This window comes from Delphinus delphis, chromosome 11, assembly GCF_949987515.2.
Source record: "Delphinus delphis chromosome 11, mDelDel1.2, whole genome shotgun sequence".
Lineage (NCBI taxonomy): Eukaryota > Metazoa > Chordata > Mammalia > Artiodactyla > Delphinidae > Delphinus > Delphinus delphis.
In genome coordinates this window covers 93400861-93414442 of record NC_082693.1, presented here as the reverse complement: position 1 = coordinate 93414442, position 13582 = coordinate 93400861, and the positions used below count along the sequence as shown (strand labels likewise).

The 13582-nt window shown below is 50.9% G+C and overlaps 1 protein-coding gene across 1 annotated transcript in view; it reads right to left on the bottom strand.

The window, feature by feature from the left end:
* CACNA1I (calcium voltage-gated channel subunit alpha1 I) overlaps positions 1-13582 on the bottom strand; it is a 106816-nt gene that overhangs the window by 82070 nt on the left and 11164 nt on the right. The window contains exons 2-3 of the mRNA XM_060023965.2: positions 6701-6812; positions 4995-5128 (exon numbers count right to left, since the gene is read on the bottom strand). Of these exons, the coding sequence (XP_059879948.1) occupies positions 4995-5128; positions 6701-6812 (246 nt within the window). The remainder of the gene's footprint in view (positions 1-4994; positions 5129-6700; positions 6813-13582) is intronic.

Genomic DNA, 13582 nt, shown 5'->3' with positions numbered 1-13582 from the left:
TCTGAGAGGGAAGACAGCAGAAGCAAGAAGAACTACAATCCTGCAGACTGTGGAACAAAAACCACATTCACAGAAAGACAGACAAGATGAAAAGGCAGAGGGCTATGTACCAGATGAAGGAACAAGATAAAACCCCAAAAAACAACTAAATGAAGTGGAGATAGGCAACCTTCCAGAAAAAGAATTCAGAATAATGATAGTGAAGATGATCCAGGACCTCAGAAAAAGAATAGAGGCAAAGATCGAGAAGATGCAAGAAATGTTTAACAAACACCTAGAAGAATTAAAGAACAAACAAACAGAGATGAACAATACAATAACTGAAATGAAAACTACACTAGAAGGAATCAATAGCAGAATAACTGAGGCAGAAGAATGGGTAAGTGACCTGGAAGACAGAATGGTGGAATTCACTGCTGCGGAAGAGAATAAAGAAAAAAGAATGAAAAGAAATGAAGACAGCCTAAGAGACCTCTGGGACAACATTAAACGCAACAACGTTTGCATTATAGGGGTCCCAGAAGGAGAGAGAGAGAGAAAGGACGAGAGAAAATATTTGAAGAGATTATATTCAAAAACTTCCCTAACGTGGAAAAGGAAATAGCCACCCAAGTCCAGGAAGCGCAGCGAGTCCCATACAGGATAAACCCAAGGAGAAACACGCCGAGACACATAGTAATCAAACTGGCGAAAATTAAAGACAAAGTATTGAAAGCAGCAAGGGAAAAACGACAAATAACATACAAGGGAACTCCCATAAGGTTAACAGCTGATTTCTCAGCAGAAACTCTACAAGCCAGAAGGGAGTGACATGATATACTTAAAGTGATGAAAGGGAAGAACCTACAACCAAGATTACTCTACCTGGCAAGGATCTCATTCAGATTCAATGGAGAAATCAAAAGCTTTACAGACAAGCAGAAGCTAAGAGAATTCAGCACCACCAAACCAGCTCTACAGCAAATGCTAAAGGAACTTCTCTAAGTGGGAAACACAAGAGAAGCAAAGGACCTACAAAAACAAGTCCAAAACAATTAAGAAAATGGTCATAGGAACATACATATTGATAATTACCTTAAACGTGAATGGATTAAATGCTCCAACCAAAAGACACAGGCTTGCTGAATGGATACAAAAATAAGATTCGTATATATGCTGTCTACAAGAAACCCACTTCAGACCTAGGGACACATACAGACTGAAAGTGAGGGGATGGAAAAAGATATTCCATGCAAATGGAAATCAAAAGAAAGCTGGAGTAGCAATACTCATATCAGATAAAATAGACTTTAAAATAAAGAATGTTACAAGAGACAAGGAAGGACACTACATAATGATCAAGGGATCGATCCAAGAAGAAGATAAAACAATTATAAATATATATGCACCCAACATAGTAGCACCTCAATACATAAGGCAACTGCTAGCAGCTATAAAAGAGGAAATTGACAGTAACACAATAATAGTGGGGGACTTTAACACCTCACTTACCCCAATGGACAGATCATCCAAAATGAAAATAAATAAGGAAACAGAAGCTTTAAATGACACGATAGACCAGATAGATTTAATTGATATTTATGGGACATTCCAATCCAAAAACAGCAGATTACACTTTCTTCTCAAACGTGCACAGAACATTCTCCAGGATAGATCACATCTTGGGTCACAAATCAAGCCTCAGTAAATTTAAGAAAATTGAAATCATATCAAGCATCTTTTCTGGCCACAACGCTATGAGATCAGAAATGAATTACAGAGAAAAAAATGTAAAAAACACAAACACATGGAGGCTAAACAATACGTTACTAAATAACCAAGAGATCACTGAAGAAATCAAAGAGGAAGTCAAAAACTACCTAGAGACAAATGACAATGAAAACATGATGATCCAAAACCTATGGGATGCAGCAAAAGCAGTTCTAAGAGGGAAGTTTATAGCTATACAAGCCTACCTCAAGAAACAAGAAAAATCTCAAATAAACAATCTAACCTTACACCTAAAGGAACTAGAGAAAGAAGAACAAACAAAACCCAAAGTTAGCAGAAGGAAAGAAATCATAAAGATCAGAGCAGAAATAAATGAAATAGAAACAAAGAAAACAATAGCAAAGATCAATAAAACTAAAAGCTGGTTCTTTGAGAAGATAAACAAAATTGATAAACCATTTGCCAGACTCATCAAGAAAAAGATGGAGAGGACTCAAATCAATAAACTTAGAAATGAAAAAGGAGAAGTTACAACAGACACCGCAGAAATACAAAGCATCCTAAGAGACTGCTACAAGCAACTCTATGCCAATAAAATGGAAAACCTGGAAGAATTGGACAAATTCTTAGAAAGGTATAACCTTCCAAGACTGAACCAGGAAGAAATAGAAAATATGAACAGACCAATCACAAGTAATGAAATTGAAACTGTGATTAAAAATCTTCCAACAAACAAAAGTCCAGGACCAGATAGCTTCACAGGTGAATTCTATCAAACATGTAAGTGATTTCTGCCCAATATGAAAGATAACCCCAAAGGTTATGTTTTATGACCTTATAAGGCTGTTAGCCAGCTTTGATTCTAACTGCCTCTTATTCCCACATTTTTTCTCCAGTGCCTGTCTTCCTAATTCTGCTGATTACCATCCTGCTTGTTCCTCATTAATGAGTTGGATAAATCTGTGATACAGGTTCCTTCTAAGATTTGTGTGAGGGTAATTTTTTTTTTAACTTTTTGGAAATTACACTTTGACTTTAGGATCAGGAAAGGACTTTTAAGAAGGCTGGCTTGTATCTATAAAGAGATACGAGCGAATAATGCATCCATTAAAATAAGCTGCTCTGAAAAATAAATTCAAGAGCCAGAAGCAATCCTGGGAATTAAAAAGACACAGAGGAGAGGAACGCTTCCATTAGGGGCAGTAAATGGAGAAAAGGACATCGTTAGTGATTCAGAAGGCCGAGTCAAGGAATTCTCTCCAAGTACAGATGAAATCTGTGAGAGAAATGAGGAAAAATGCAGAGAATAGAGGAGGGAAATAATCGCTTACTGGGAATTCCAGGAGAGAGCAGAGAAGGATGGGCAATCACCAAAGAAGATACAGAAGACTTTTTTTTCTGACTTGAAGGAATACAAGAGTCTTGAGTTCCAAAAGGCCCCACAGGGAGCAGTTCTTCACTTACACCTGCCCTTGTGAAATCTCTGAATTCTGAAGGTGAGGAGAAAACCTACAAGCTTCTAGCAAGGAAAAAGCAGGCTGTCTCCCAAGAAAAAAGAACCAGATCTATAGTGGCCTCAGCTGCAATACTATGGTGTTGATTGCTGGTATCATGGGCAGGGTTCTGAGGGAGAAAAACTATGACTCTAGAACAGTACAGACAAAAACTGCCCTTCACCCACAAAGATCAAAGGAATATATGTTTGGACAGGCAAGACTGAAAGACGGCACTATCAAACACCTTTTCTTTTTAAAAAAAACTACTTAAGGATGTCCTCCAGCCAAACCAAAATGAGAATGAAGAATTTGACAAACGGGTGACACATCTCCCAGCATAGGAATCCCAGCATTAACCTCTAGTTTGGTCTAAATCATCGCTGATAATGTGGTTGTGAAACTGAATACAGCTCTGAGGAAAGGATACTCAGAAGAGCTGCCACATTCTAAAGAACACCAGTGAGTGAACCGCTGCCCTTCAGGACTCATCTGTGGAATTCAGCATATACTTGGTGATAGCAATTCCCCATCTCAGCCATGTGCCTGGCCACCCTCCCTGCCCCTTCTCAAGGGCATCACACACGTATGCTGGCATGCACACATATGCAAATGTACATGCTCTCACAGATACTGACACGTGTATACATTCACACACACACTCGTGGGCCTCCAGCCTTTTTGTCTCCCCCCTTCTCACCTCTGCCATATTGACCATTACTGGGCATGGTTAACACCTGCTCATCCTTCAGCTCTTATGTGTGTGTCACCTCCTCAGGCAAGTCCTCAAGCTCCCGAGCCTGCAGCCTGGCCCAGAAATGCTCTCAGAAAATCATAACATTTTCCCAGAGCTCTGGTCTCAGCGTGCGGCACGTTCACCCATGTGGCTGCTGGATGCCTCTTTCCAGACGGTAGTTGGGAAGGACAAGGCCTATGTCTGGGTTTGCCATCCTCCATACCCCACATCAAGGACAGTGCTGACCCTTAGTAGGAGCTCAGTCAACCCCTGGCTGTTGGATGAATGTGTGAATGGGCCACCAGCCTGGTTTGACCCAGGAAAGCAAGGACAAGGCACAGAGCAGAGTCCAAAATGCTCCAAACAAGCTGAGTTGTCACCTGGCCTCTCTCTGACTGTAGCTTAAGTCTTGGCAGAAATAACCACAGTTTGGAGTCAGACAGTACTTGAGTCTGTGCTGGATCTCTGACTTGCCGAGTGATCTAGATTGATATAATAATAATAATAGCTGCGATTTCCCTGGTGGTCCAGTGGTTAAGACTCCATGCTCCCAGTGCAGGGGGCCCAGGTTCGATCCCTGGTAAGGGAACTAGAACCCGCATGCCGCAACTAAAGATCCCGCATGCCTCAACTAAAGATCCTGCACGCGGCAACGGAGCTCCCGTGTGCACAGCCAAAAAAACAAATAAATATTTTAAGTAATAATAGCTAACATTTATTGGGTGTTCACTTTGATGTAGCTACTATTCATTATATTATCTCCATTTCACAGATGAGGAAACTGAGGCTTAGAGAGGTTAAGTGGCTTTCTCAAGGTCGTAGTTAGTATAAAACAGACCCAGTATCAGCTGACAGTGCAGGAAGACACATGATTTACCCGAATGGGGAGGTATGAATGTCTGTCTGTCCAGGCCATTCAGGGAAGGGACATAATTCCTTTCTTTGCAGGCATCCAGGAAGGACCCAGACAATACCACACAGCTTCATCAATATTACCAAGAAGCCCCAGGGATTATTCAAATTATGTCTGGCATGTACCAGAGGCTAGGACCTACCCTGCCATGACAATGAAGAAATCCAGTCGGTTCCATGTGTCCCCAAGGTAGCACTTCTTGCCAAAAATGCCCAGGGCCACCATCTTGAGCACCATTTCCATGGCAAAGAAGACAAAGATGAAGTCATCAAAGACCTGCAGGGGCAGGAGGAAGGGAAGAAGCAAGGGACAGCATGAGGCTCTGGAGCAGGACCCAGGGTCAGAGCCATGCTGCGAGGTGTGAACGTGGGCACGGACACGAGGGGCCAGGGAAAGACCTGGAAACTTCTTCTCCGAGGCAGGGAGAGAACCTCAGAGATCCTCATCCAATGGAGTCATTTCACAGACGAGGAGACTGAGGCCCAGAATGGGGAATGAGCTTGCCCAGGGTCATCCAGCCCACTCTATTTGTTCCCTAAACGCAAGCGTAATGACAAGGGACCCAGATGGGAGTGGGGCAAAGGGGGTCTACCTGATAATCGCCATGCCCTGGGCTAGACACTTGACCTCTTCGATTCTCACAATGACCCCATGAATGCTCCCATTTTACAGATGAGGAAACTGGAGGCCAGATTGTTTAAGTGACTTGCCACAGGTCACACAGCAGTGAATGGCAGACCAGAAATGACACTCGGGTCTATCTGACTCCAAAACCTACATGGAAGGAGCTTTCTCAAGACAGGCCTGACACCCCAGTGGGCACAGGTCTCAGTGCTGCCTTCATCCCCTCAGAAAGGAGGCTCCCAGTATGTCCCTAGTCATGGGCTCAGGTGAGTGTATATTTCCTGAGGACGGGGCCTAGGTGGACTTCCTCTTCCCAAGATCAATGAGGGCTACAGTCAATTCAACAAGTGGGTGCTGAGCACCTTCTGTGGGCAGCACACAGGCTGGGTGCTGGGGACACAGAGGCGAGTGCTCGGTAAACTCACCACCTGGTAGGGAAGCCAGCCTAGTATCCACCGAGGCTAACTGGTTCTCACTCTACCCAGGGCCCTGGGGCTCGCTGAGGAGCATGTTACCCACTTGGACCCCAGACCCACCCCAGAGATTCTAATTCTACCGGTTTGGGATGGGTCAGGGGTCTGGATCTTTGACTAGTGCCCCAAGGGAACCTGAGGCTTTGGGCTGCTTGGAAACTGCTGAGTCCTGTGGGAACACAGGAAGCAGAGGGCAATTCCTCCCAGGAGGAATCTGACTTTCTCAGGGAGACAGAATTGGATGTTTACACATCTGTAAAATGGGTATAAACCTAACACCCTGCACTATGGGTGTACGTGTGCCACAGGGGCCAAACGTCAGGCCTCCATCTGGAACCTCGGTGAGATGAGAACAGGAGAGGTCCAGGAGGCCACTCCTAAAGGCATAGACAGAGTTATGGAGCTTGGCCTTTATTCCATGAGCACTGGGAGCAAAGGGCAGGCTTTCTGCAGGGAGAGTCCAGTCACTTGTGCTTTACTGGATGGGGGGTAGGGGTGGGGAGAACAGGAGGAAGCTGACGGTGGGAGATAAAGGGCGCGTGGACTAGGGCAGAGACCTCGAGATAGAGAGGATGGAAGGGAAACGGGTAAGACCAGCTGGGAGTGAGGAGGAAGAGGACAAGAGAGAGGGCAGGCCACGTGGTGAAGATGTGGCTGGGCAGGGTGGGGCGGGGCATGGCGAGAATGGGCGGGGCATGGTGAGAATGGGCGGGGCATGGCAGGAGGGGTGGGGCATGGCAGCCGGCCTCACCTGTAGGATCTTGCAGCGTTCTGACAGGCAGTCCATGTCGTCGCACGGCTGGTACATGCCAAGTGTCACGCAGTTCAGCAGGATCACCAGCATGCTGATACATTCAAACCACGTGCGCACAAGTCAAGGACAAAACCGCTGGGGGACCGTGTGCACCACCCACCACAAACACAGGGCCACCCCATTTCCCTACAGGTGCCTCCCCTGATGGGTCAACGCCCACATTTTCAAAGACCTTGGAGGCCTTGGAGCCGGCCCACCCCTCTCACAACAGACAGGGCCACACGTGCCAAATCCGCCAGGGAACCCAAACCCCACCAAGCCACCGCCTGCCAGGACGCCCCACCGCCTTGCCCCAGCCTGGGAGTTCCCCTCAGACCCAGAAAGGGAGAGGTCCCCAGAGGCCCAGCTGGCGAGCCATCTCCGGACCACCCCAGCCGCCCTGTCTCTGACCACCTCCCTCTGACTGTCTTTGCCTCCCTTCTCTGACCGTCCTTCGTCTCCACAACCCACGGCCCCGCCATCTCTGCCCGACCCCTGGAGCTGAAGCCTGCAGAGGGCCCGCCCAGTGTGGCTGAGATTGGCTGGACACCCTGTCCTTCTCTCCTCTCCTGTGGCTGCGTTACAACTCATGACCAGACTCAGGCACGTCTGTGCCTAGGCCCTCCCCAGTCCCTGCACCAGGCGGGGTGGGGCTCAGCCGCCTCGGGCCTGTCCAGGCAGAAGGTCTCCTGCAGCCACCAGCCTTGGGCAGGGCCTCAGGGGCACGTGCTTGGACCCAGACGAGTGGGCTCCCCAGGCCAGGCCGCTCTCCTCACTAACACCCTCCTCCTTCCTGACTGGCTCCTGCCCAGTCTTAGAACACAGCCCACTGATGTTCAGCCCCACCCCTCCCAATCCACCTAGAGTCCTAGAACCGGGGTTGGGGGGGGGGGGCAGAGCTCGAAGGGACCTGAGGGCCTGGGTCATTCATAAGTTATCTTGCTGATATGCTCATGGTCTTTATCGACTACTAGAACCGACATTCCAGGGGGCCGGGGGGTTACATTCACAGCCCTGACAGGGACAGGCATCTAGGAGGAGTTCAGTAAATGTCTGTTGTGATTCAGTCAATCTCTCTAGGCGCTGCCCACTCTGACGCCCAAGATTCTTGAGTGTCCTCAAATGAAAGCCCTGGACCATCAATTTCAAAGCCCTTGCCCTGAGCTCAGATGTAGCTATGGAGGCCAGACCCCTAGCCAGACCCCATCCAGTGCAGGGGGCGGGGCGTACCTCTTGCCTGATGGAAGACTGACCTGGTTTCCTTGGCAACGAACTCCCTCCCATCCCCGGCCCTTGCTCACCTTGGGATGCTGCCTTCCCTCCCGCCTTCCCCTCAGACCCTCCTCGCCCCAGCCCTGCTCCTTCCTGCCCCCCCCCAAACCTCTGTCACTCTCCTGCCACAGCCTGTAATTAACGTCAGTCGCTGCCAGGGCCCCCTTCTAGCCTGAGCATCGCTCCAGCAGCAGCTTCATCATTAATTAAGTTTTTTGAAGTTCAAAAGTTCTAATTACCAGCGAACGTCCCCCACCCCCTTGCCTTTCCCCCCTGCCTGTTGTGCTCGCTCTCCTTCCAGCCACCTCTTCTGCTCCCTCTGCCCTTCCCGCCAGTTTCATGTTCAAAGTGCACTTGGCAGGTGTCTTCCTGGCACTCCCACTTCTTCCTCACCAAGGCCCTGAGCAGTGGAGGTCAGCAGGCCCATTTTACAGATGAGGAAAACTGAGACTTAGAGAAACAAGGGGCCTCTCCTAGGTCACACAGCTGGAAAGCACTGGTGCTGAGGTTCACACCAGGCCTGCTCTCCTCTGTAACGGAGGGCCCATCTCTGCCTGTGTCTTCACCACCCCTCCCTGAGGCCCCAGCCCATCCTCAGCGTCTCTCACCTGGACCCTGCACAGTCTCCCCGATAGCTTCCAGCTCTGGTCTCTGCCCCTCCAATCTGCCCTGCACACAATCCCCAGGCGCTTGCTGTGTGGCCAACACTATCCGAGCTCTTTGCAAGTGTCACTTCATTTAATCCTCCAGCACTGTTATAAGCCCCATTTACAAGTGAGGAAACTGAGTCACAAAAGGGAACACAATTTGCCCAAGGACCCCAGCTGGGAAAAGGCAGAGCTGGGATACAAAACCAGAGCCTGCTTTCCTTGCCCCCAAGCTATTTCATCTCCGCCAGATTCATGTGTCTGAAGCACAGCTCTGAGGCTACCTCTCCCCTGTTCAGAAAGCTTCCATGGCTCTCCATCACCTTCCCTGGTCTGACACTCAAGGCCTCCTGCTTTCTGACCTCACTGAACTCTTCTGGCCTTACCTCCCACCAGCCTTCGCATGCATTGCACTTCTTGCTGTCCCCAAGCATACGCTTTGCATGTATTTTCTTCTACCATCTTTACTAGGCAAACTCCTACTCATCCTTCAGGTGACAGCCCAGGTCATTTGTCACCTCTTCTTGAAGCTGCCCTTGAAGCACCTTTCCCCACGCACAGAGCGGTGGCTCAGCGCCCTCTCCGGAAGTGCTCACACCCACCTGGTCTAGCTCGTATCACAGTAATGAACTTGGCACTGATCACGACTACTGTATGCCAGGCCCCTAGGGGCATGGCCCCAACGCTCATCACAGCCCACTGGGGCAGGTGGAGAAACAGTCTGGAGAGCTGGAGTGACCTGTCCAAGGTCACACAGTCAGTAAGGTCTGACTTAGTGGTGCGGGAGCCGCCGCCACGGGGGTGCCTCTGTGGCTCATCCCTCGAAGGGGCTTCACCTCCAGATTGCTCAGCTTCAGACACTCAGAGACGGACAGTCTCAGCCCTGCCCCGAGGCGCTGGGGGAAATCCCAGGTGGCACAGCCTGGGCCCTTTCCAGGAGCCCATGAGGCTCAGAAGTCAGGCCAGAGCTGGCATCGCTGCCCGTGGTTCCTGACACGCTCGCCACTGGCTTGGGGATCAAAGGCACCAGCCCTCCTTGAAGTTAAACCAGACCGCATGGTGCGGGGTCGGAGAGCGTCAGAGGGAGTAAAGGTCGCGGGCTGAGCAACGTGGTGGCCTGGCCCAACGCCCAGTGCTGCCATCATTAGTCACAAGCACGGAGGAGCTCCAAAAGCCATCAGGCAAAGCTCCGGGGCTCTGGGACAATGTGAGGGAGGACAGAGGCCCAGAGAGGGCGGTAAGGGATTCCGGGGAACAGCGCAGGCAGGGGGCCTGAGTGCCAGCTCCACGAGGGCAGTGGCTTGCTTGTCAACGGCCCTGCGTTACCTCCCACAGCGAGGCTCAGGGCCCCTGTCTGGCACCTGAGGCTCTGCAGTTAGGACCCTGCCCCCTCGCCCACTTCGTCACCCAGACTTGCATCCCTCTCTGGGTGACCTTTGTCACAGAACAACCCCATCCAGGTCCTCAGAGAGCCCCTGACCCCATCCCCCACTGCACAGAGGGGACACAGAGGGGCAGAGAGCATCCAGCAACACGGCGAGCCTGGATCAGAAGTGACCCTCTGACAAGAGACTCCCCGCCCGCAGGGGTCCGTGAGTCACGGCTGGATTCCAAACCCTACCCAAAAATCTGCGTGTGTAGCAGCCACTAGGCACAGGTCCCCACTCCCCTCCCAGCTCCACCCCTGCCCCCATCTCAGCCCCACCTCCTGCCAGCCCCGCCTTAGGACCAGGCCCATCTCCCCGCACCCCCTGCTCTGCTCTCAGTGCCTCCTATGGCCCTCAGAACTGGGGCCTCAGAGCCCAGCAGTGAATTAATGCGCACCTACTGAGCCCCTGCTGTGTGCCCAGCACCAGGTTAACGACAGGATCATGGTAACGATGGCAAACACATCTCAAGTGCTCTTGAGTGTTTGTCTGCCAAGGAGCTTTCTCATCAAACAGCACGTATTATCTCATTTAAACCTTACATGCCAGTCCAGGCCCTCTTCCCAGGGCCCCAGAACACAGAGCCCATGTAGCCATGGACTGAGGCCCGGGGCTTGTCATCTGTGTGCAACAGGGGAAGGCCCGGTCCTTGTCAACCTCTTCTAGAACAGGGTCCAGAGTTTCCCATTCTTTGGCTTTGGGGGGAAAATAAAAAAGCCACCTCACCAGCAAAGGACTGAAAATCCCCGGCTGCTGTTATCTGCAGTTTACTTAACATGACCTTGAGTAAGAATAAGAGATTCCTTCACAAACCCTTTAGACAATGGCTGTCTTCCAAGTGCTGAACGTTCGCTCACAGCCTTTAAATACAATCAATCAATTCAGGCCTGGCAACGCAGAGAGTCGCCCTGCAACTTCAGCCAACTCCCCCCAGCTGGCAGGTACGACTGTTACCCCCATTTTACAGATAAGGAAACTGAGGCACCAGTGCTGGCTCCAGGGCTCCAGCCACAGCCACCCAGGGTCACATGGCTGGTACGTGGCAAGGGCAGGATTTGAACCTGCTTCTGTTGACTCCAAACCCCCTGTTCTCGGCCACATGCTCTCTGGCCCCAAGCACAGGGCCTGGACTGGCATGGGCTCTGTGGAGTATTTGCTTTTCCCTTCTCGCCCACACTGGCTTCTCCCGACTGGGCCTGGGTCAGCAGTGCGGGGTCAGGAAGGGGGACAGTCCACCCCCGCCATGGCTGGGAAGGAAGGACCTGTGTGCAGGAGATGGCAGGAGGGGAAGCCAGTGAGGAGAGGGTGCTGGCCTCAAGGCCCCCAGTAAGAGCCGAGCTAGATCAGTACCATCTCCACCCCATGCCTGGCTGCTGTCTTAAGAAGGCCGGGGTGTGATCTGGGAGGACAGGGTCACCAGGGAAGCCACAATGCCGGGGGCCCCCTCAAACCTGCCACTTCCCAAAGAGAAGAACGACCAGCTGGGCAGTGTCCAAAGCCCCAGCAGGCCCCTCAGGGCAGCCTCCCTCTCCAGGAGCCAGAGCCAAGGCCTGCACAGTTACCATGGCAACCACCACCCTCCATCCTGTAGGCCCAGCTGACAGTCATGGTTTCCGTAATCTGGGGGGCTCTGGGAAGGTGGGTGGGGGGTGGGAGTGCTGGGTTTGGCTGGGGCAGCCAAGTTTGTTTTAATTTTTGTCAAATCTGAAATCAGATCCATTTCCCAGGGTGCACCTCAGTTGTCTAAATAAATCAAGTGGAGGAAGGGGGCCGGGAGCTGCATCCTCGTGGGCCAGCCCTTATACAGGATCCCTCCCATATACATCCCCAGGGAGTCCAGGGATGGGCACGCAGACCTCGGCCCTTCATAGACCTGAGGTTCCAGATCCCTGTTCCCGGGCCAGCTCTTTGGTCCTCCGAGGCCAGGTTCACAAGCATCCATGGAGCGCCTGCTGTATACCTGGCCTGTGCATCACTGTACTGAGATGAGCCAGGCTCACTCCTGCCCGGGAGATGTCCAGAGTGCGTCCATGTTCCAGGACCCGCTGTGGTGTGAGGCCACGTCGTAAAAGTGGGTACCATTTTGAATGTCAACTATGCTCCAGGTCCTGGGCTTTAAAGAGGATATCCATTCACTCATTCGTTCATTCATTCGACTGGTCTTTATGAGCAGCAACCACTCTGGAAAGCTGCTTGGCAGCATTTATTAAAACTAAACATTGGGGGCTTCCCTGGTGGTGCAGTGGTTGAGAGTCCGCCTGCCGATGCAGGGTACACGGGTTCGTGCCCCGGTCCGGGAGGATCCCACATGCCGCGGAGCGGCTGGGCCCGTGAGCCATGGCCGCTGGGCCTGCGCTTCCGGAGCCTGTGCTCCGCAATGGGAGAGGCCACAACAGTGAGAGGCCCGCGTACTGCAAAAAAAAAAAACTAAACATAAGCCTATGCTAGTATCCAGCTGTACCACTCCTCGGTCCATACCCCAGAGAAATGCCCAAATAAGTCCACAAAAAGGCACGTGCGATTCTTAACAGCCCCAACCTGGGAACAACCCAAGTGTCCGTCAAGAGGAGAATGAGTCGGCAGGAGATTTCAACTGGGGATGATTTTGGCCCCCAGTGGACATGTGGCCATGTCTGGAGACATTTGTGGTTGTCACAACTGGGGTTTAAAGGATGCTCTTGGCACCCGGTGGGTGGATTCCAGGAATGCTGCTCAAAACCCTACAATGCACAGGGCAGCCCCACTGCAAAGAATTATCCAGCCCAAAATGTCAACTGTGCCGAGGCTGAGAAACTCTGTGGTACGTCCTTGTGATGGAATACTACTCAGTGATGAAAAAGAACAAACTGCTGCAGCAGCACGGATGGAGCTGCCAGGTGTAACGCTGGCACCGGGAGCCAGATGCCAAAGAGCAGAGCGTGTCCGAATCCAATTACACGAAGTGAAAACCCAGGCAAAGCAAACCGGTAGGGAAGGAGGTCAGAACGGCGGTAACTCTGGGGGAGAGTCCGTCGCAGGTGGGGGTGAGGGAGCTTGCGGGGCTGGAGATGTTCTTCTTGGCCTGAGTGGGGTCACAGGAGTGTGTGTATATGGAAAAATGCCTTGAGCTGGACGTTAAGATTTGTGAGCTCTACTGCAAGCACACTTTATCTCAATAAAAAGTGTAACAAAAAGTAATAATGAATCACAGCTATAAGGAAAAATAAAATGCAACAATTAAAAAAACACAAGCACCCGCTGGGGCACCACAGCCCTGCAAGAGAAGGGTACCATCCTTGTTTCACAGACTTGCCCAAGGCCACAACAAGGGACAGAACCAGATTTGAACCTCACTCCATTCCATCTTTGTTTAAAGATTTGTTCTGTCCAAATCCACGGCAGCCTTGGGAGACAGGCACGGCAAACATCAACACACCCACTTAACAGATATGAAAATGAAGGTCCAGAGACTGCAGGACTTGCCCAAGGTGTCACAGTTGTTGAGCTGAGGCAGA